Genomic DNA, 21901 nt, shown 5'->3' with positions numbered 1-21901 from the left:
TATATTTGTGGTTTTGATGTGAGCTCTATGTATCGGTAGTGACAAGGTAATACGGGGCGACAGGGTAGCCTAGTGGTTAGAGCGTTGGACTAGTAACCGAAAGGTTGCAAGTTTGAATCCCCGAGCTGACAAGGTACAAATCTGTCGTTCTGCCCCTGAACAAGCAGTTAACCCACTGTTCCTAGGCCGTCATTGAAAATAAGAATTTGTTCTTAACTGACTTGCCTAGTAAAATAAAGGTAAAATAAAAATGAAATTAAAAATACTATGTGTTTCTGAATGATATGTGAAACTGTATGTATCGGTAGTGATGCTGTGTTGTTGTAGTTCTGATGTGATCTATGAGAGTAGTGAAGCTATATCAGTGATGATGATATATAGATAGATAGATATATTTTGTTGTTGACTCGCCTCCCTCGATCATCTGTCAGCCTCACAGCGTATTTCCTCAGCCAAGCTGTCATCGGTGCGGTGCCATGTAGACCGACTATGGAGGGAATAAAACCAACAATGACATGCCTCAAATTCTTCAGCTTCAGGTCCAACCCGGCTAGACAGAGTAGGAGGGAATAAAACCAACAATGACATGCCTCAAATTCTTCAGCTTCAGGTCCAACCCGGCTAGACAGAGTAGGGAGGGAATAAAACCAACAATGACATGCCTCAAATTCTTCAGCTTCAGGTCCAACCCGGCTAGACAGAGTAGGGAGGGAATAAAACCAACAATGACATGCCTCAAATTCTTCAGCTTCAGGTCCAACCCGGCTAGACAGAGTAGGGAGGGAATAAAACCAACAATGACATGCCTCAAATTCTTCAGTTTCAGGTCCAACCCGGCTAGACAGAGTAGGAGGGAATAAAACCAACAATGACATGCCTCAAATTCTTCAGCTTCAGGTCCAACCCGGCTAGACAGAGTAGGGAGGGGAATAAAACCAACAATGACATGCCTCAAATTCTTCAGCTTCAGGTCCAACCCGGCTAGACAGAGTAGGGAGGGAATAAAACCAACAATGTCATGCCTCAAATTCTTCAGCTTCAGGTCCAACCCGGCTAGACAGAGTAGGGAGGGAATAAAACCAACAATGACATGCCTCAAATTCTTCAGCTTCAGTTCCAACCCGGCTAGATAGAGTAGGGAGGGAATAAAACCAACAATGACATGCCTCAAATTCTTCAGCTTCAGGTCCAACCCGGCTAGATAGAGTAGGGAGGGAATAAAACCAACAATGACATGCCTCAAATTCTTCAGCTTCAGGTCCAACCCGGCTAGACAGAGTTGGGAGGGAATAAAACCAACAATGACATGCCTCAAATTCTTCAGCTTCAGGTCCAACCCGGCTAGATAGAGTAGGGAGGGAATAAAACCAACAATGACATGCCTCAAATTCTTCAGCTTCAGGTCCAACCCGGCTAGATAGAGTAGGGAGGGAATAAAACCAACAATTACATGCCTCAAATTCTTCAGCTTCAGGTCCAACCCGGCTAGATAAAGTAGGGAGGGAATAAAACCAACAATGACATGCCTCAAATTCTTCAGCTTCAGGTCCAACCCGGCTAGATAGAGTAGGGAGGGAATAAAACCAACAATGACATGCCTCAAATTCTTCAGCTTCAGGTCCAACCCGGCTAGATAGAGTAGGGAGGGAATAAAACCAACAATGACATGCCTCAAATTCTTCAGCTTCAGGTCCAACCCGGCTAGACAGAGTAGGGAGGGGAATAAAACCAACAATGACATGCCTCAAATTCTTCAGCTTCAGGTCCAAACGGCTAGATAGAGTAGGGAGGGAATAAAACCAACAATGACTTGGCTCTGATGCCTCCTCTCCCTTTAGACACAATGGATCAGAGAACCCCTCAGCACCCCTATTAGACATAGACTCAAATAGCACTGACATTCCTGTTCAAAGCAATATTCACTAGTGGTTGTCATGGCAGAATAGCTCAGAACACCACTGAGCAGGGCGGAATGCTGCTGTCTTCTCTGTCAGACACATGCAGCAACAATCGTAACAACCATCGGTGATGATCACACGTTAGCATCTCCACCATATTGGATGTATTGTATCACACTAAAGCTCCATGGTCTGAAGGGGTTATATCCATTCTATTAACTCTAGCTCTATACCAGACCGTATCAGTAGTGTCTGGTCCAGTGGTCTCTCTATTTAAAGCAGGTTATATCCATTCTATTAACTCTAGCTCTATACCAAACAGTATCAGTAGTGTCTGGTCCAGTGGTCTCTCTATTTAAAGCAGGTTATATCCATTCTATTAACTCTAGCTCTATACCAGACAGTATCAGTAGTGTCTGGTCCAGTGGTCTCTCTATTTAAAGTAGGTTATATCCATTCTATTAACTCTAGCTCTATACCAAACAGTGTCTGGTCCAGTGGTCTGTCTATTTAAAGCAGGTTGTATCCATTCTATTAACTCTAGCTCTATACCAAACAGTATCAGTAGTGTCTGGTCCAGTGGTCTCTCTATTTAAAGCAGGTTATATCCATTCTATTAACTCTAGCTCTATACCAGACAGTGTCAGTATTGTCTGGTCCAGTGGTCTCTCTATTTGAAGCAGGTTATATCCATTCTATTAACTCTAGCTCTATACCAAGCAGTGTCTGGTCCAGTGGTCTGTCTATTTAAAGCAGGTTATATCCATTCTATTAACTCTAGCTCTATACCAAACAGTATCAGTAGTGTCTGGTCCAGTGGTCTCTCTATTTAAAGCAGGTTATATCCATTCTATTAACTCTAGCTCTATACCAGACAGAATCAGTATTGTCTGGTCCAGTGGTCTCTCTATTTGAAGCAGGTTATATCCATTCTATTAACTCTAGCTCTATACCAGACAGAATCAGTATTGTCTGGTCCAGTGGTCTCTCTATTTGAAGCAGGTTATATCCATTCTATTAACTCTAGCTCTATACCAGACAGTATCAGTATTGTCTGGTCCAGTGGTCTCTCTATTTGAAGCAGGTTATATCCATTCTATTAACTCTAGCTCTATACCAGACAGTATCAGTATTGTCTGGTCCAGTGGTCTCTCTATTTAAAGCAGGTTATATCCATTCTATTAACTCTAGCTCTATACCAGACAGTATCAGTAGTGTCTGGTCCAGTGGTCTCTCTATTTAAAGCAGGTTATATCCATTCTATTAACTCTAGCTCTATACCAAATGGTGTCTGGTCCAGTGGTCTGTCTATTTAAAGCAGGTTATATCCATTCTATTAACTCTAGCTCTATACCAGACAGTATCAGTATTGTCTGGTCCAGTGGTCTCTCTATTTGAAGCAGGTTATATCCATTCTATTAACTCTAGCTCTATACCAGACAGTATCAGTAGTGTCTTGTCCAGTGGTCTCTCTATTTAAAGCAGGTTATATCCATTCTATTAACTCTAGCTCTATACCAAACAGTGTCTGGTCCAGTGGTCTGTCTATTTAAAGCAGGTCTCCCGCACAGTGATCAGGTTTCAACAGTCAGCTGAGAAATGCCACCAGGCACCAGTTTAGACCTCCTATTTTAGCCCTCTCCCCCTATCTCCCCCTCTCGCTTTCTCTCTTGCTCCCTCCCCTTCTCGCTCGCTCCCTCCGCCTCTCCCCCTTTCGTTCTCTCTCCCCCTCCATATTCTCTCAAGCTAATATACTTTCTAAATTAGCGACTAATATACGTTATTGTCTCTTATCTGTAGGCTGAGGTGAAAGTTATAGTTATTTACAACATTATGGCAGTATCTAACTTCATATTTCCAATCTCTTTAGACAGCTGAGGTGAATTTAAAACGTTATTATATCAGTAATCTAACTCCATAATCTCTGTGTCTTTAGGCTGCTGAGGTGAAGAACAAGGACCTGGAGGATAGGATGGAGGGTCTTCAGGCCGACATCGAGGACAGCCAGTCCAAGCAGGGCAACATGAAGGGAGAGCTGAAGAAGTTCATGGACGTCCTGGATGGGAAGATTGATGAGCTGCACGAGTTCAGGCAGGGCCTGTCCAAACTAGGGGTGGATAACTGAGGGAGGAAGAGACAGAGGAGAGGAGAGAGGGATGGAGGGATGACCGGTTAGAGATGGAGGTTTTATAAATACCTTCAGGACAGGACTCTGTGGTGCCACGCCCCCAAAGTGGAGACCACACTGAACCAATCAGCTGTAAACACACTACACAGTACAGTACAGAGGGGGAGGAGGGATGGATGGGGAGAAAGAGGGGGGGGGGGGTTGAGAGAGGCCAGGGCAGGCAGGGGATCACCTGATGGTTCCATCTGGTGTATCAGTCAGTCAGTGTTCTGGAACTAGAACCTAGAGTCTTCTCTCTGGTTACCGCTCTGTCTCTGTGGGGGAGACAGGTTCCAGTTCTAGAACAGGTGACAGGTTCTATAGTTCTGTCTGTTGTTTCTACAGGCTGAACTAAGAGGGAAGAAAGGGTTTAAAAAGGGCTACATGTATTTAAACTACAGCTAATGCAGTACAACAACAGATACGTAATGATCCCACACTATCCTCCTGGTCTCTTTATGACATGAGGGAAATATAGAAGATATATACTTTTTAAGACCTGTCTTTATATTGTTGCTTCATGTCGATCTCAGGTGTGTTTAAAGACAGTTTGTTACTTGTTAGTTAATATGCGCATACACGACAAATACATGACACGGCGGTGTCATCAAGTGCCTCAGGAGAACCGGCCAAACTAGACGGATGATGACCATGTATCACCATAGTAACGCACTAATTAAATATTGCTATGAAAATTAAAAATGTTTAAACATTATTTAAGGAATCCTAGTAGTGTGACAACCACAACAGGACAACCACCACAACAACAACAGCCACCACAACAATGACCACAACAGGACAACAACGACCATAACAGGACAACAATGACTACAACAGGACAACAACAACCACAACAGGACAACAACAACATGACGACAACAACAGGACAATAACAACAGGATGACAACAACAGGACAACAACACGATGGCAGCAGGGGGTGGCAGGGGCAGCCTAGTGGTTAGAGCGTTGGACTAGTAATCAAAAGGTTGCAAGTTCGAATCCCCGAGCTAACAAGGTACAAATCTGTCGTTCTGCCCCTGAACAGGCAGTTAACCCACTGTTCCTAGGCCGTCATTGAAAATAAGAATTTGTTCTTAACTGACTTGCCTAGTAAAATAAAGGTAAAATTAACAGAACAATAACAACAACAGGACAATAACATCAACAACACGATGACAACAGGACAAAATGAGAAGAAGAGGAGAAAAATCTTGTTTGAAAAAAGTAGTTCTGTTGATGACCGTGAAGGGAATGAACAGATGTTTGGTTCAATAACAGAAGTTTCAAGGATTTAAAGGGTTTCGGTAAACATGAACGTTTTGAATCTGCAGTCATTCTGCAGCACTGTAATGTAATGCGCGTAAGAAATGAAGATGAGGCTCCTTTTAGAAATGTGAATAGATGAAACCAGGACTTTATAGTCCGAGGAGGCAGAGAAACCCTAAACTATGCTAGATAACCCATTTGTAACGAGTGCAATGTTTAATGAGGATTTTGCATGTGTTATAGTTCATATTTCTTTCTGTCAGTTTTCTAGAACAAAAGTATGAAGTATGTCTTTAAAATCTGTTGTTCATATAGGATATGTGCTTCCTCTACTACTTTGGTCTGTTTGTTTTATTAGTATGGTCAGTGGGGATATTTTAGGGGGGACTTGGTTGTTGCTGCTGGCTGGGTGAACTATGACAAAGAATACTTTATGAGAACAACACATGATCTGGGCCTTTAAATCAACCCTGTGAGATCTCTTCAGTTTCAGTTATTTTGCTGATTTTCTTTGTGTTTGTGCCTATCACATTTATTCTCTCTATGGAAGTGGCCCCAGTAGATATGACAACATTACCTTAATGTGTGGATGTTTCTCTACAGATTATATTATATGTACCCATTTTTCTGGGCTCAACTTTTATATAATATAATATTTTGGGAGCGGGTATGGTGTGATGATATTATACAGTCCCTCCGTTTAAAAACGAAACACACCCAGAAGTCTACCTTTTACAGAACGCAGTCATGATGAATTGTATTTGAATATTGTACTACAGACACATCTTGTTGTGGGACATCTGTGAGTAACACCATGATACAAATGGATAGATTTCTATCACTTGTTTTGAGAAATGTTTTCACAAGATGGGAGTGTGTCTACGGACGGCCTGTATAACTTTCCCCTGTTCCTCATGTAACCACGACATCCTCTGTGTGTACAGACTTCCAATAGGCTGAACCTGATCCATATAGCACCTTCTCCTTCCTGTCAATCAACATGACTCCACTTCTGTGACTCCTGGTCAATATTGTACCATGTAGAATTGACAGTTGTTAAAATATAGTTTAATTACAAATATGTGGTCTGTGACTCTTCTGTCTCCATACATTTCAACAAGGCCCTGAAGCATATTGTTTATGCACTGGCGAATCATGCTGTGTCATCTGGTCATTGTGAAGGGAGCCTGATCCCAGATCTGTTTTGTGCTCAGTGTTTCTTCTCTCTCCATACATTTCAACAAGGCCCTGAAGCATATTGTTTACTTAATAAGGCTTGAGGAGGTGCGGGATACGACGCAACGCGGAGTGCCTGGATACAGCCATGAGCCGTGGTATATTGGTCATATATCACCAACCCCCGAGGTGCCTTATTGCCATTATTTATCATCATTGATTTATTTAACCTTTATTTAACCAGGTAGGCTAGAACAAGTTCTCATTTACAACTGCGACCTGACCAAGATGAAGCAAAGCTGTGTGACACAAACAACAACACAGAGTTACACATGTAATAAACAAACGTACAGTCAATAATACAATGGAAAAGTATATATACAGTGTGTGCAAATGAGGTAAGATTAGGGAGGTAAGGCAATACAATAGGCTGTAGTGGCGAAGTAATTACAATTTAGCAATTTAACACTGGAATGGTAGATGTGCAGAAGATGAATGTGCAAGTAGAGATACTGGGGTGCAAAGGAGCAAAAAAATAAAACAATATGGGGATGAGGTAGTTGGGTGGGCTATTACAGATGGGCTATGTACAGGTGCAATGATCTGTAAGTTGCTCTGACAGCTGGTGCTTAAAGTTAGAGAGGGAGATATGAGTCTCCAGCTTCAGTGATTTTTGAAATTCGTTCCAGTCATTGACAGCAGAGAACTGGAAGGAAAGGCGGCCAAAGGAGGAATTGGTTTTGGGGGTGACCAGTGAAATATACCTGCTGGAGCACATGCCACGGATGGGTGCTGCTATGGTGACCAGTGAGCTGAGATAAGGCGGGGCTTTACCTAGCAGAGACTTATAGATGACCTGGAGCCAGTGGGTTTGGCGACGAATATGAGGCGAGGGCCAGCCAACGAGAGCATACAGGTCGCAGTGGTGGGTAAGTATATGGGGCTTTGGTGACAAACCGGATGGCACTGTGATAGACCGCATCCAATTTGCTGAGTAGAGTGTTGGAGGCTGTTTTGTAAATGACATCGCCGAAGTCGAGGATCGGTAAGGAGAGTCAGTTTTACGAGGGTATGTTTGGCAGCATGAGTGAAGGATGCTTTAATGTGGATTAGGAAGCCGATTCTAGATTTAATCTTGTATTGGAGATGCTTGTCCCTACACATCACGGACAAACTGAACTGGTCCACCCACACAGACAGCGTTGTGAAGAAGGCGCAGCAGCCTCAGGAGGCTGAAGAAATTCCTCTTGTCACCAAAAGCACTCACAAACTGCTACAGATCTACAATCGAGAGCATCCTGTCGGGCTGTATCACCGCCTGGTACGGCAACTGCTCCGCCCACAACCGTAAGGCTCTCCAGAGGGTAGTGAGGTCTGCACAACGCATCACCGGGGGCAAACTACCTGCCCTCCAGGACACCTACACCACCCGATGTCACAGGAAGGCCAAAAAGATCATCAAGGACAACAACCACCCGAGCTACTGCCTGGTCACGCACTATCATCCAGAAGGCGAGGTCAGTACAGGTGCATCAAAGCTGGGACCGAGAGACTGAAAAACAGCTTCTATCCCAATGCCATCAGACTGTTAAACAGCCACCACTAACATTGAGTGGCCGCTGCCAACACACTGATTCAACTCCAGCCACTTTAATAATAATTAATGTATATACTGTACTCGATATCATCTTCTGCATCTTGCCTTCTTTATGTAATACATGTATCACTTGCCACTTTAAACTATGCCACTTTGTTTACATACCCTACATTACTCATCTCATATGTATATACTGTACTCGATACCATCTACTGCATCTTACCTATGCCATTCTGTACCATCACTCATTCATATCTTTATGTACATATTCTTTATCCCCTTACACTTGTGTGTATAAGATAGTAGTTGTGGAATTGTTAGGTTAGATTACTCGTTGGTTATTACTGCATTGTCGGAACTAGAAGCACAAGCATTTCGCTACACTTGCATTAACATCTGCTAACCATGTATATGTGACAAATACAATTTGATTTGATTTGAGTGAGTCTTAAATGTGAGTCTGGAAGGAGAGTTTACAGTCTAACCAGACACCAAGGTATTTGTAGATGTCCACATATTCTAAGTCAGAACCGTCCAGAGTAATGATGCTGGGCGGGCGGGCAGGTGCGACAGTGATTGGTTGAAGAGCATGCATTTAGTTTAACTTGCATTTATGAGCAGTTGGAGGCCACGGAAGGAGAGTTGTATGACATTGAAGCTTGCCTGGAGGGTTGGTAGCACAGTGTCCAAAGAAGGGCCAGAAGTATACAGAATGGTGTCGTCTGCGTAGAGGTGGATCAGAGACTCACCAGCAGCAAGAGCGACATCATTGATGTATACAGAGAAGAGAGTCGGCCCGAGAATTGAACCCTGTGGCACCCCCATAGAGACTGCCAGAGGTCCGGACAACAGGCCCTCCGATTTGACACACTGATCTCTGTCTGAAAAGTAGTTGGTGAACCAGGCAAGGCAGTCATTTGAGAAACCAAGGCTGTTGAGTCTGCCGATAAGAATGTGGTGATTGACAGAGTCGAAAGCCTTGGCCATGTCGATGAATACGGCTGCACAGTATTGTCTCTTATCGATGGTGGTTATGATATCGTTTAGGACCTTGAGCGTGGTTGTGGTGCACCGCAGCAGCTTTCCAATCTTTGAAGATCTCCGACGATACGAAAGAGAGGTTGAACAGGCTATAAACTGGTTACCAACCAGCGTGGAGTGCCTGGACACAGCCCTTTACATTTGCCATATAAACCCCCAAGGTGCCTTATTGCTATTAGAAACTGGTTACCAACGTAATTAGAGCAGTAAAAAATAAATATGTTTGTCATACCCGTGGTATACGGTCTGATACACCACGGCTGTCAGCCAATCAGCATTCAGGGTTCGACCCACCCAGTTTATAAAAACGAACTAATCATTCTGTGTCATCTGGCCATTGTGAAGCTAGCCTGATCCCAGATCTGTTTGTGTTGTCTTGCAAACGGATCAACTCTGAAATCTAACCAGCCAGTGTAGGTTTCTCCAACTCTGGTCTTACTGCTGGGATAGAACAACAGGCTGCCTACCTGGAAGCTCTCCAGGAAAATAGAAACTGACAACTCATCTTCTCTCTAACGCAGCTTGGTACCACTGCATGGTATCTGTCTAACAGCTTGGTACCACTGCACGGTATCTGTCTAACACAGCTTGGTACCGCTGCACGGTATCTGTCTAACACAGCTTGTTACAACTGCACGGTATCTGTCTGTAACACAGCTTGGTACCACTGCACGGTATCTGTCTAACACAGCTTGGTACCGCTGCACGGTATCTGTCTAACACAGCTTGGTACCGCTGCACGGTATCTGTCTGTAACACAGCTTGGTACCGCTGCACGGTATCTGTCTGTAACACAGCTTGGTACCGCTGCACGGTATCTGTCTGTAACACAGCTTGGTACCGCTGCACGGTATCTGTCTGTAACACAGCTTGTTACCGCTGCACGATATCTGTCTAACACAGCTTGGTACCACTACACGGTATCTGTCTAACACAGCTTGGTACCACTGCATGGTATCTGTCTAACGCAGCTTGGTACCACTGCATGGTATCTGTCTGTAACACAGCTTGGTACCGCTGCACGATATCTGTCTGTAACACAGCTTGGTACCGCTGCACGATATCTGTCTAACACAGCTTGGTACCGCTGCACGATATCTGTCTGTAACACAGCTTGGTACCGCTGCACGGTATCTGTCTGTAACACAGCTTGTTACCACTGCACGATATCTGTCTAACACAGCTTGTTACAACTGCACGGTATCTATCTGTAACACAGCTTGATGCCACTGCACGGTATCTGTCTAACAGCTTGGTACCACTGCACGGTATTTGTCTAACACAGCTTGGTACCACTGCACGGTATCTGTCTAACACAGCTTGGTACCACTGCACGGTATCTGTCTAACACAGCTTAACCACCTACCATCTCCCAGCAGACCAACAGGGTTGTCTCTAGTACTGGACACTGTCTGTCTGACTGGCTCCTATCACTCTCCTCTCGAGGATAGAGAAAGTGGGAGTTTGGACTGAACTCTGTGCTCCCAGGGATGTTTCTCAATACGTTTCCCGTGGCCTCCTCTCCCCTGTGAGTGTTAGTGCAAGAAAGACAAGGGTTCATCTCAAGTCTTCAGTAGCTTCCTCTACTTTTCCCTCCTCCCCCTTGTCTCTCACCAGGGCAGTCGCTTTCACCCATCCAGTTCTTTCACAGACTGATACAGGTAGAGGAGGTGAGGATCCTTCAGGTAGAGGAGGTGAGGATCCTTCAGGTAGAGGAGGTGAGGATCCTTCAGGTAGAGGAGGAGAGGATCCTTCAGGTAGAGGAGGTGAGGATCATTCAGGTAGAGGAGGTGAGGATCATTCAGGTAGAGGAGGTGAGGATCATTCAGGTAGAGGAGGTGAGGATCATTCAGGTAGAGGAGGTGAGGATCCTTCAGGTAGAGGAGGAGAGGATCCTTCAGGTAGAGGAGGAGAGGATCCTTCAGGTAGAGGATCCTTCAGGTAGAGGATCCTTCAGGTAGAGGAGGTGAGGATCATTCAGGTAGAGGAGGTGAGGATCTTTCAGGTAGAGGAGGTGAGGATCCTTCAGGGAGAGGAGGAGAGGATCATTCAGGTAGAGGAGGAGAGGATCATTCAGGTAGAGGAGGTGAGGATCCTTCAGGTAGAGGAGAGGATCCTTCAGGTAGAGGATCATTCAGGTAGAGGAGGTGAGGATCCTTCAGGTAGAGGAGGAGAGGATCCTTCAGGTAGAGGAGGTGAGGATCCTTCAGGTAGAGGAGGTGAGGATCCTTCAGGTAGAGGAGGAGAGGATCCTTCAGGTAGAGGATCCTTCAGGTAGAGGATCCTTCAGGTAGAGGAGGTGAGGATCATTCAGGTAGAGGAGGTGAGGATCTTTCAGGTAGAGGAGGTGAGGATCCTTCAGGGAGAGGAGGAGAGGATCATTCAGGTAGAGGAGGAGAGGATCATTCAGGTAGAGGAGGTGAGGATCCTTCAGGTAGAGGAGGTGAGGATCCTTCAGGTAGAGGATCATTCAGGTAGAGGAGGTGAGGATCCTTCAGGTAGAGGAGGAGAGGATCCTTCAGGTAGAGGAGGTGAGGATCCTTCAGGTAGAGGAGGTGAGGATCATTCAGGTAGAGGAGGTGAGGATCATTCAGGTAGAGGAGGTGAGGATCCTTCAGGTAGAGGAGGTGAGGATCATTCAGGTAGAGGAGGTGAGGATCATTCAGGTAGAGGAGGAGAGGATCATTCAGGTAGAGGAGGAGAGGATCATTCAGGTAGAGGAGGAGAGGATCATTCAGGTAGAGGAGGTGAGGATCATTCAGGTAGAGGAGGAGAGGATCATTCAGGTAGAGGAGGAGAGGATCATTCAGGTAGAGGAGGAGAGGATCATTCAGGTAGAGGAGGTGAGGATCCTTCAGGTAGAGGAGGTGAGGATCCTTCAGGTAGAGGAGGAGAGGATCCTTCAGGTAGAGGATCATTCAGGTAGAGGAGGTGAGGATCCTTCAGGTAGAGGAGGTGAGGATCCTTCAGGTAGAGGAGGTGAGGATCCTTCAGGTAGAGGAGGTGAGGATAATTCAGGTAGAGGAGGTGAGGATCCTTCAGGTAGAGGATCATTCAGGTGAAGGAGGTGAGGATCCTTCAGGTAGAGGAGGTGAGGATCCTTCAGGGAGAGGAGGTGAGGATCCTTCAGGTAGAGGATCATTCAGGTAGAGGAGGTGAGGATCATTCAGGTAGAGGAGGAGAGGATCATTCAGGTAGAGGAGGTGAGGATCCTTCAGGTAGAGGAGGTGAGGATCCTTCAGGTAGAGGAGGTGAGGATCCTTCAGGTAGAGGATCATTCAGGTAGAGGAGGTGAGGATCATTCAGGTAGAGGAGGAGAGGATCATTCAGGTAGAGGAGGTGAGGATCCTTCAGGTAGAGGAGGAGAGGATCATTCAGGTAGAGGAGGTGAGGATCATTCAGGTAGAGGAGGAGAGGATCATTCAGGTAGAGGAGGTGAGGATCATTCAGGTAGAGGAGGAGAGGATCATTCAGGTAGAGGAGGAGAGGATCCTTCAGGTAGAGGAGGTGAGGATCATTCAGGTAGAGGATCATTCAGGTAGAGGATCATTCAGGTAGAGGAGGAGAGGATCATTCAGGTAGGGGATCCTTCAGGTAGAGGAGGAGAGGACCATTCAGGTAGAGGATCATTCAGGTAGAGGATCATTCAGGTAGAGGAGGTGAGGATCATTCAGGTAGAGGAGGTGAGGATCATTCAGGTAGAGGAGGTGAGGATCATTCAGGTAGAGGAGGTGAGGATCCTTCAGGTAGAGGAGGTGAGGATCCTTCAGGTAGAGGATCATTCAGGTAGAGGAGGTGAGTATCCTTCAGGTAGAGGAGGAGAGGATCATTCAGGTAGAGGAGGTGAGGATCATTCAGGTAGAGGAGGTGAGGATAATTCAGGTAGAGAAGGAGAGGATCATTCAGGTAGATGATCATTCAGGTAGAGGAGGAGAGGATCATTCAGGTAGAGGAGGAGAGGATCATTCAGGTAGAGGATCATTCAGGTAGAGGATCATTCAGGTAGAGGATCCTTCAGGTAGAGGAGGAGAGGATCATTCAGGTAGAGGATCATTCAGGTAGAGGAGGTGAGGATCCTTCAGGTAGAGGAGGAGAGGATCATTCAGGTAGAGGAGGAGAGGATCCTTCAGGTAGAGGAGGTGAGGATCCTTCAGGTAGAGGAGGTGAGGATCCTTCAGGTAGAGGAGGTGAGGATCATTCAGGTAGAGGAGGTGAGGATCCTTCAGGTAGAGGAGGAGAGGATCATTCAGGTAGAGGATCATTCAGGTAGAGGAGGAGAGGATCATTCAGGTAGAGGAGGTGAGGATCCTTCAGGTAGAGGAGGTGAGGATCATTCAGGTAGAGGAGGTGAGGATCCTTCAGGTAGAGGAGGTGAGGATCATTCAGGTAGAGGAGGTGAGGATCCTTCAGGTAGAGGAGGTGAGGATCCTTCAGGTAGAGGAGTTGAGGATCCTTCAGGTAGAGGAGGTGAGGATCATTCAGGTAGAGGAGGTGAGGATCCTTCAGGTAGAGGATCATTCAGGTAGAGGAGGTGAGGATCCTTCAGGTAGAGGAGGAGAGGATCCTTCAGGTAGAGGAGGTGAGGATCATTCAGGTAGAGGAGGAGAGGATCCTTCAGGTAGAGGAGGAGAGGATCATTCAGGTAGAGGAGGAGAGGATCATTCAGGTAGAGGAGGTGAGGATCCTTCAGGTAGGGGATCCTTCAGGTAGAGGAGGAGAGGACCATTCAGGTAGAGGATCATTCAGGTAGAGGATCATTCAGGTAGAGGAGGTGAGGATCATTCAGGTAGAGGAGGTGAGGATCATTCAGGTAGAGGAGGTGAGGATCATTCAGGTAGAGGAGGTGAGGATCCTTCAGGTAGAGGAGGTGAGGATCCTTCAGGTAGAGGATCATTCAGGTAGAGGAGGTGAGTATCCTTCAGGTAGAGGAGGAGAGGATCATTCAGGTAGAGGAGGTGAGGATCATTCAGGTAGAGGAGGTGAGGATAATTCAGGTAGAGAAGGAGAGGATCATTCAGGTAGATGATCATTCAGGTAGAGGAGGAGAGGATCATTCAGGTAGAGGAGGAGAGGATCATTCAGGTAGAGGATCATTCAGGTAGAGGATCATTCAGGTAGAGGATCCTTCAGGTAGAGGAGGAGAGGATCATTCAGGTAGAGGATCATTCAGGTAGAGGAGGTGAGGATCCTTCAGGTAGAGGAGGAGAGGATCATTCAGGTAGAGGAGGAGAGGATCCTTCAGGTAGAGGAGGTGAGGATCCTTCAGGTAGAGGAGGTGAGGATCCTTCAGGTAGAGGAGGTGAGGATCATTCAGGTAGAGGAGGTGAGGATCCTTCAGGTAGAGGAGGAGAGGATCATTCAGGTAGAGGATCATTCAGGTAGAGGAGGAGAGGATCATTCAGGTAGAGGAGGTGAGGATCCTTCAGGTAGAGGAGGTGAGGATCATTCAGGTAGAGGAGGTGAGGATCCTTCAGGTAGAGGAGGTGAGGATCATTCAGGTAGAGGAGGTGAGGATCCTTCAGGTAGAGGAGGTGAGGATCCTTCAGGTAGAGGAGTTGAGGATCCTTCAGGTAGAGGAGGTGAGGATCATTCAGGTAGAGGAGGTGAGGATCCTTCAGGTAGAGGATCATTCAGGTAGAGGAGGTGAGGATCCTTCAGGTAGAGGAGGAGAGGATCCTTCAGGTAGAGGAGGTGAGGATCATTCAGGTAGAGGAGGAGAGGATCCTTCAGGTAGAGGAGGAGAGGATCATTCAGGTAGAGGAGGAGAGGATCATTCAGGTAGAGGAGGTGAGGATCCTTCAGGTAGAGGAGGAGAGGATCATTCAGGTAGAGGAGGAGAGGATCATTCAGGTAGAGGAGGTGAGGATCATTCAGGTAGAGGAGGAGAGGATCCTTCAGGTAGAGGAGGAGAGGATCCTTCAGGTAGAGGAGGTGAGGATCCTTCAGGTAGAGGAGGTGAGGATCCTTCAGGTAGAGGAGTTGAGGATCCTTCAGGTAGAGGAGGTGAGGATCCTTCAGGTAGAGGATCATTCAGGTAGAGGACGTGAGGATCATTCAGGTAGAGGATCATTCAGGTAGAGGAGGAGAGGATCATTCAGGTAGAGGAGGAGAGGATCCTTCAGGTAGAGGAGGTGAGGATCATTCAGGTAGAGGAGGAGAGGATCATTCAGGTAGAGGAGGAGAGGATCATTCAGGTAGAGGAGGTGAGGATCCTTCAGGTAGAGGAGGAGAGGATCCTTCAGGTAGAGGAGGTGAGGATCATTCAGGTAGAGGAGGTGAGGATCATTCAGGTAGAGGAGGTGAGGATCCTTCAGGTAGAGGAGGTGAGGATCCTTCAGGTAGAGGATCATTCAGGTAGAGGAGGTGAGGATCCTTCAGGTAGAGGAGGTGAGGATCCTTCAGGTAGAGGATCATTCAGGTAGAGGAGGTGAGGATCCTTCAGGTAGAGGAGGAGAGGATCCTTCAGGTAGAGGAGGTGAGGATCATTCAGGTAGAGGAGGTGAGGATCATTCAGGTAGAGGAGGAGAGGATCCTTCAGGTAGAGGAGGTGAGGATCCTTCAGGTAGAGGAGGTGAGGATCCTTCAGGTAGAGGAGGTGAGGATCATTCAGGTAGAGGATCATTCAGGTAGAGGAGGTGAGGATCATTCAGGTAGAGGAGGTGAGGATCATTCAGGTAGAGGAGGAGAGGATCCTTCAGGTAGAGGAGGTGAGGATCCTTCAGGTAGAGGAGGTGAGGATCCTTCAGGTAGAGGAGGTGAGGATCCTTCAGGTAGAGGAGGTGAGGATCCTTCAGGTAGAGGAGGTGAGGATCCTTCAGGTAGAGGATCATTCAGGTAGAGGAGGTGAGGATCCTTCAGGTAGAGGAGGAGAGGATCCTTCAGGTAGAGGAGGTGAGGATCATTCAGGTAGAGGAGGTGAGGATCATTCAGGTAGAGGAGGAGAGGATCCTTCAGGTAGAGGAGGTGAGGATCCTTCAGGTAGAGGAGGTGAGGATCATTCAGGTAGAGGAGGTGAGGATCATTCAGGTAGAGGAGGTGAGGATCCTTCAGGTAGAGGAGGTGAGGATCATTCAGGTAGAGGATCATTCAGGTAGAGGAGGTGAGGATCATTCAGGTAGAGGAGGTGAGGATCATTCAGGTAGAGGAGGAGAGGATCCTTCAGGTAGAGGAGGAGAGGATCCTTCAGGTAGAGGAGGTGAGGATCCTTCAGGTAGAGGAGGTGAGGATCCTTCAGGTAGAGGAGGTGAGGATCCTTCAGGTAGAGGAGGTGAGGATCATTCAGGTAGAGGAGGTGAGGATCCTTCAGGTAGAGGATCAATCAGGTAGAGGAGGTGAGGATCATTCAGGTAGAGGATCATTCAGGTAGAGGAGGTGAGGATCATTCAGGTAGAGGATCATTCAAGGAGAGGAGGTGAGGATCATTCAGGTAGAGGAGGTGAGGATCCTTCAGGTAGAGGAGGTGAGGATCATTCAGGTAGAGGAGGAGAGGATCCTTCAGGTAGAGGATCAATCAGGTAGAGGAGGTGAGGATCCATATTAGATTACTGGACGCAGCTCCTAGCTACTCCCCCACGCCTTCTCATCGTGGAAATGGTTGCAGTGGTGGAATCAGCGGAAAGGTTGCCTAGGCAACTTGATCCACTCACTCGCGTATTGATTTAACTCTTGTTGTAAAGTGGCTATGTGGAAATTATTGACTGTCGTACAGACACCCCTGTCCAGGGATCTCTACCCTCCCTTCTCCATGCTCTCCCTCTTTCTCTCTCCCTTTCTCTGCCCCCTCTCTTGGATATATTTAAATAGCTCTGAAAATCAATCATCCTTTCACAACAAATTAGACTCATGGATGTTAGTTTCCCCTCATATAACCTTGTATTGCACCCAACACTCCGACATGCAGGGAGAGGTCAGCTGTGGTTGTGTTGTCATGGCAAATGTGTAGGAGGTCAACTGTACAGTTCTAGAATGTAGAATCCTTTTTTCTTTTATTGCTTCACCAACACTTCCTGGGAGGTAAGTGATGCATTGTGGTTATGTTCTAAGCAAAGAGTATTTGAAATAGAAATTGCAGCACACCAGTAATATTTTATGCTCCACGTTTTTTTTCAAATATTGATTTTTTTTATTCCTCCATGCACCTGGATTTACATAATAAACTTCCTTGTCTGGCTACCAAATATTAAGATTGCTCTTTCCATGACAGACTCACCAAGTGAATCCAGGTCAAAGCTATGATCCCTTATTGATGTCACTTGTTAAATCCACTTCAATCAGTGTAGATGAAGGGGAGGAGACAGGTTAAAGAAGGATTTATAAGCCTCGAGACATTCATTGTGTATGTGTGCCATTCAGGGGGTGAAGGGGCATTGTGTGTGTGTGCCATTCAAGGGGTGAAGGAGCATTGTGTATGTGTGCCATTTAGGGGGTGAAGAGGCATTGTGTGTGTGTGCCATTCAGGGGGTGAAGGGGCATTGTGTATGTGTGCCATTCAGGGGGTGAAGGGGCATTGTGCATGTGTTGCCATTCAGGGGGTGGAGGTGGTGGTGATAGTGGTGGTGATAGTAGTGGTGGTGGTGATAGTAGTGGTGGTGGTGGTGATAGTAGTGGTGGTGGTGGTGATAGTAGTAGTAGTAGAGGTTGTGGTGTTAGTAGTGATTAGTAGTAGTGGTGGTGATAGTAGTGGTGGTGGTGATAGTAGTAGTGGTGGTGGTGGTGAAAGTAGTGGCAGTGGTGATAGTGGTGGTGCTGATATTAGTAGTGGTGGTGGTGATAGTAGTGTTAGTGGTGATAGTAGTGTTGGAGGTGATAGTAGTGGTGGTGGTGATAGTAGTGGTGGTGATAGTAGTAGTGGTGGTGATAATAGTAGTGGTGGTGATAGTAGTAGTGGTGGTGATAGTAGTGGTGGTGGTGGTGATAGTAGTAGTGGTGGTGATAGTAGTAGTGGTGGTGATAGTAGTAGTGGTGGTGGTGATAGTAGTGGTGGTGATAGTAGTAGTAGTAGTGGTGGTAGTAGTGATGGTGGTGGTGATAGTAGTAGTGGTGTAGGTGGTGGTGATAGTAGTGGTGGTAGTGATGGTGGTGATAGTAGTTGTGGTGGTGGAAGTAGTAGTGGTTGTGGTGGTGCTGATAGTAATAGTAGTTGTGGTGGTGATAGTAGTAGTAGTGGTGGTGGTGATGGTAGTAGTGGTAGTGGTGGTGATAGTAGTGGTGGTAGTGATGGTGCTGATAGTAGTCGTGGTGGTGATAGTAGTGGTGGTAGTGATGGTGCTGATAGTAGTCGTGGTGGTGATAGTAGTGGTGGTAGTGATGGTGCTGATAGTAGTCGTGGTGGTAGTAGTAGTAGTGGTGGTGGTAGTAGTAGTGGTTGTGGTGGTGATAGTAGTAGTAGTGGTGGTGGTGATGGAAGTAGTGGTGGTGGTGATAGTAGTAGTGGTGATAGTAGTAGTGGTGATAGTAGTAGTGGTGGTGATAGAATTAGTGGTGGTGGTGGTGGTGATAGTAGTCCTAGTGGTGGTGATGGTTTTTGTAGTGGTGGTGATAGTAGTAGTGGTCGTGGTGGTGCTGATATTAGTAGTAGTGGTGGTGATAGTAGTGTTAGTGGTGATAGTTATGTTGGAGGTGATAGTAGTGGTGGTGGTGATAGTAGTAGTGGTGGTGATAGTAGTAGTGGTGGTGATAGTAGTAGTGGTGGTGGTGATAGTAGTAGTGGTGGTGATAGTAGTAGTGGTGGTGGTGATAGTAGTAGTGGTGGTGATAGTAGTGGTGGTGGTGATAGTAGTAGTGGTGGTGATGGTGATAGTAGTGGTGGTGGTGATAGTAGTAGTGGTGGTGATAGTAGTAGTGGTGGTGATAGTAGTAGTGGTGGTGGTGATAGTAGTAGTGGTGGTGGTGGTGATAGTAGTAGTAGTGGTGGTGATAGTAGTAGTGGTGGTGGTGATAGTAGTAGTGGTGGTGATAGTAGTGGTGGTGGTGATAGTAGTAGTAGTGGTGGTGGTGATAGTAGTAGTGGTGGTGATAGTAGTAGTGGTGGTGATAGTATTAGTAGTGGTGGTGGTTGTAGTAGCAGTGGTGGTGGTGATAGTAGTAGTAGTGGTGATAGTAGTAGTAGTAGTGGTGGTGGTGATAGTAGTAGTGGTGGTGGTGATAGTAGTAGTGGTGGTAGTAGTAGTGGTGGTGGTAGTAGTAGTAGTGGTGGTGATAGTAGTAGTAGTAGTGGTGGTGATAGCAGTAGTGGTGGTGATAGTAGTAGTGGTGGTGATAGTAGTAGTGGTGGTGATAGTAGTAGTAGTGGTGATAGTAGTAGTAGTGGTGGTGATAGTGGTGGTGAGAGTAGTTGTGGTGGTGGTGATAGTAGTAGTGTTGGTGGTGATAGTAGTGTTGGTGGTGATACTAGTGGTGGTGCTGATAGTAGTAGTGGTGGTGATAGTAGTACTAGTGGTGGTGGTGATAGTAGTGGTGGTGGTGATAGTAGAAGTAGTGGTGGTTATAGTAGTAGTAGTGGTGGTGGTGATAGTAGTACTAGTGGTGGTGGTTGTGATAGTAGTAGTAGTGGTGATGATAGTAGTAGTAGTGGTGGTGATAGTAGTAGTGGTGGTGGTGGTGGTGATAGTAGTAGTGGTGGTGATAGTAGTAGTGGTGGTGATAGTAGTAGTGGTGGTGGTGATAGTAGTAGTGGTGGTGATAGTAGTAGTGGTGGTGGTGATAGTAGTAGTGGTGGTGATAGTAGTGGTGGTGGTGATAGTAGTAGTGGTGGTGATGGTGATAGTAGTGGTGGTGGTGATAGTAGTAGTGGTGGTGATAGTAGTAGTGGTGGTGGTGATAGTAGCGGCGGCGACTAGTGGTGGTGGTGGTGATAGTAGTAGTAGTTGTGGTGGTGGTGATAGTAGTAGTGGTGGTGGTGATAGTAGTAGTGGTGGTGATAGTAGTAGTGGTGGTGATAGTAGTAGTGGTGGTGGTGATAGTAGTGGTGGTGGTGATAGTAGTAGTGGTGGTGATAGTAGTGGTGGTGGTGGTGATAGTAGTAGTAGTGGTGGTGATAGTAGTAGTGGTGGTGATAGTAGTGGTGGTGGTGATAGTAGTGGTGGTGGTGATAGTAGTAGTAGTGGTGGTGGTGATAGTAGTAGTGGTGATGATAGTAGTAGTGGTGGTGGTGATAGTAGTACTAGTGGTGGTGGTGGTGATAGTAGTAGTAGTTGTGGTGGTGGTGATAGTAGTAGTGGTGGTGATAGTAGTAGTGGTGGTAGTAGTAGTGGTGGTGGTGATAGTAGTAGTGGTGGTGATAGTAGTAGTGGTGGTGATAGTAGTAGTGGTGGTGGTGGTGATAGTAGTAGTAGTGGTGGTGATAGTAGTAGTGGTGGTGGTGATAGTAGTAGTGGTGGTGATAGTAGTAGTGGTGGTGATAGTAGTGGTGGTGGTGATAGTAGTAGTAGTGGTGGTGGTGATAGTAGTAGTGGTGGTGATAGTAGTAGTGGTGGTGATAGTATTAGTAGTGGTGGTGGTTGTAGTAGCAGTGGTGGTGGTGATAGTAGTAGCAGTGGTGGTGGTGATAGTAGTAGTAGTGGTGATAGTAGTAGTAGTAGTGGTGGTGGTGATAGTAGTAGTGGTGGTGGTGATAGTAGTAGTGGTGGTAGTAGTAGTGGTGGTGGTAGTAGTAGTAGTGGTGGTGATAGTAGTAGTAGTAGTGGTGGTAATAGCAGTAGTGGTGGTGATAGTAGTAGTGGTGGTGATAGTAGTAGTGGTGGTGATAGTAGTAGTGGTGGTGATAGTAGTAGTAGTGGTGGTGATAGTGGTGGTGAGTAGTTGTGGTGGTGGTGATAGTAGTAGTGTTGGTGGTGATAGTGTGTGGTGGTGATAGTAGTAGTGGTGATAGGTGTGTTGGTGGTGATAGTAGTAGTGTTGGTGGTGATAGTAGTATTGGTGGTGATAGGTAGTGGTGGTGATAGTAGTGTTGGTGGTGATAGTAGTAGTTGTTGGTGGTGATAGTAGTGGTGGTATAGTAGTGTTGGTGGTGATAGTAGTATAGTTGGTGGTGATAGTAGTAGTAGTGGTGTAGTATTGGTGGTGATAGTAGTGGTGATAGTGGTGGTGATAGTAGTAGTGGTGGTGATAGTAGTGTTGGTGGTGGTGGTGATAGTAGTGGTGGTGGTGGTGATAGTTGTGGTAGTGGTGATGGTGGTGATGATAGTAGTAGTGGTGGTTGTGATAGTAGTGTTGGTGGTGATAGTGGTGGTGGTGATAGTAGTAGTGGTGGTGGTGAGAGTAGTGGTGGTGATAGTAGTGGTGGTGATGGTGATGGTGGTGATGATTGTAGTAGTGGTGGTGATAGTAGTGGTGGTGATTGTAGTAGTGGTGGTGGTGGTGATAGTAGTGTTGGTGGTGATAGTAGTGTTGGTGGTGATAGTAGTGGTGGTGGTGATAGTAGTGGTGGTGATAGTAGTGGTAGTGGTGGTGATAGTAGTGGTGGTAGTGATGGTGCTGATAGTAGTCGTGGTGGTGATAGTAGTGGTGGTAGTGATGGTGCTGATAGTAGTCGTGGTGGTGATAGTAGTGGTGGTAGTGATGGTGCTGATAGTAGTCGTGGTGGTAGTAGTAGTAGTGGTGGTGGTAGTAGTAGTGGTTGTGGTGGTGATAGTAGTAGTAGTGGTGGTGATGGAAGTAGTGGTGGTGGTGATAGTAGTAGTGGTGATAGTAGTAGTGGTGATAGTAGTAGTGGTGGTGATAGAATTGGTGGTGGTGGTGATAGTAGTCCTAGTGGT

The 21901-nt window shown here is 46.4% G+C and overlaps 2 protein-coding genes across 3 annotated transcripts in view; one reads left to right on the top strand and one right to left on the bottom strand.

Annotated features, from left to right (window-relative positions):
• LOC135555057 (homer protein homolog 2-like) overlaps positions 1 to 4188 on the top strand; it is a 143965-nt gene extending 139777 nt beyond the window's left edge. For both annotated transcript variants that reach the window (XM_064987430.1, XM_064987438.1), the window contains exon 9: positions 3835 to 4188. In XM_064987430.1, the coding sequence (XP_064843502.1) occupies positions 3835 to 4023 (189 nt within the window). In that variant the 3' untranslated portion in view covers positions 4024 to 4188. The remainder of the gene's footprint in view (positions 1 to 3834) is intronic.
• LOC135552462 (integumentary mucin C.1-like) lies at positions 4098 to 20855 on the bottom strand (the record flags this gene model as incomplete). Its single annotated transcript, XM_064984117.1, has 2 exons — positions 4098 to 4156; positions 19982 to 20855. Coding segments are annotated over 2 exons (933 nt in total), but the record flags the coding sequence as incomplete, so codon positions are not given.
• Positions 20856 to 21901: the final 1046 nt, after the last annotated feature.

This window comes from Oncorhynchus masou, chromosome 2 (genome assembly GCF_036934945.1).
Source record: "Oncorhynchus masou masou isolate Uvic2021 chromosome 2, UVic_Omas_1.1, whole genome shotgun sequence".
In the NCBI taxonomy this organism is placed as follows: domain Eukaryota; kingdom Metazoa; phylum Chordata; class Actinopteri; order Salmoniformes; family Salmonidae; genus Oncorhynchus; species Oncorhynchus masou.
This window is presented reverse-complemented; position numbering and strand designations above follow the sequence as displayed.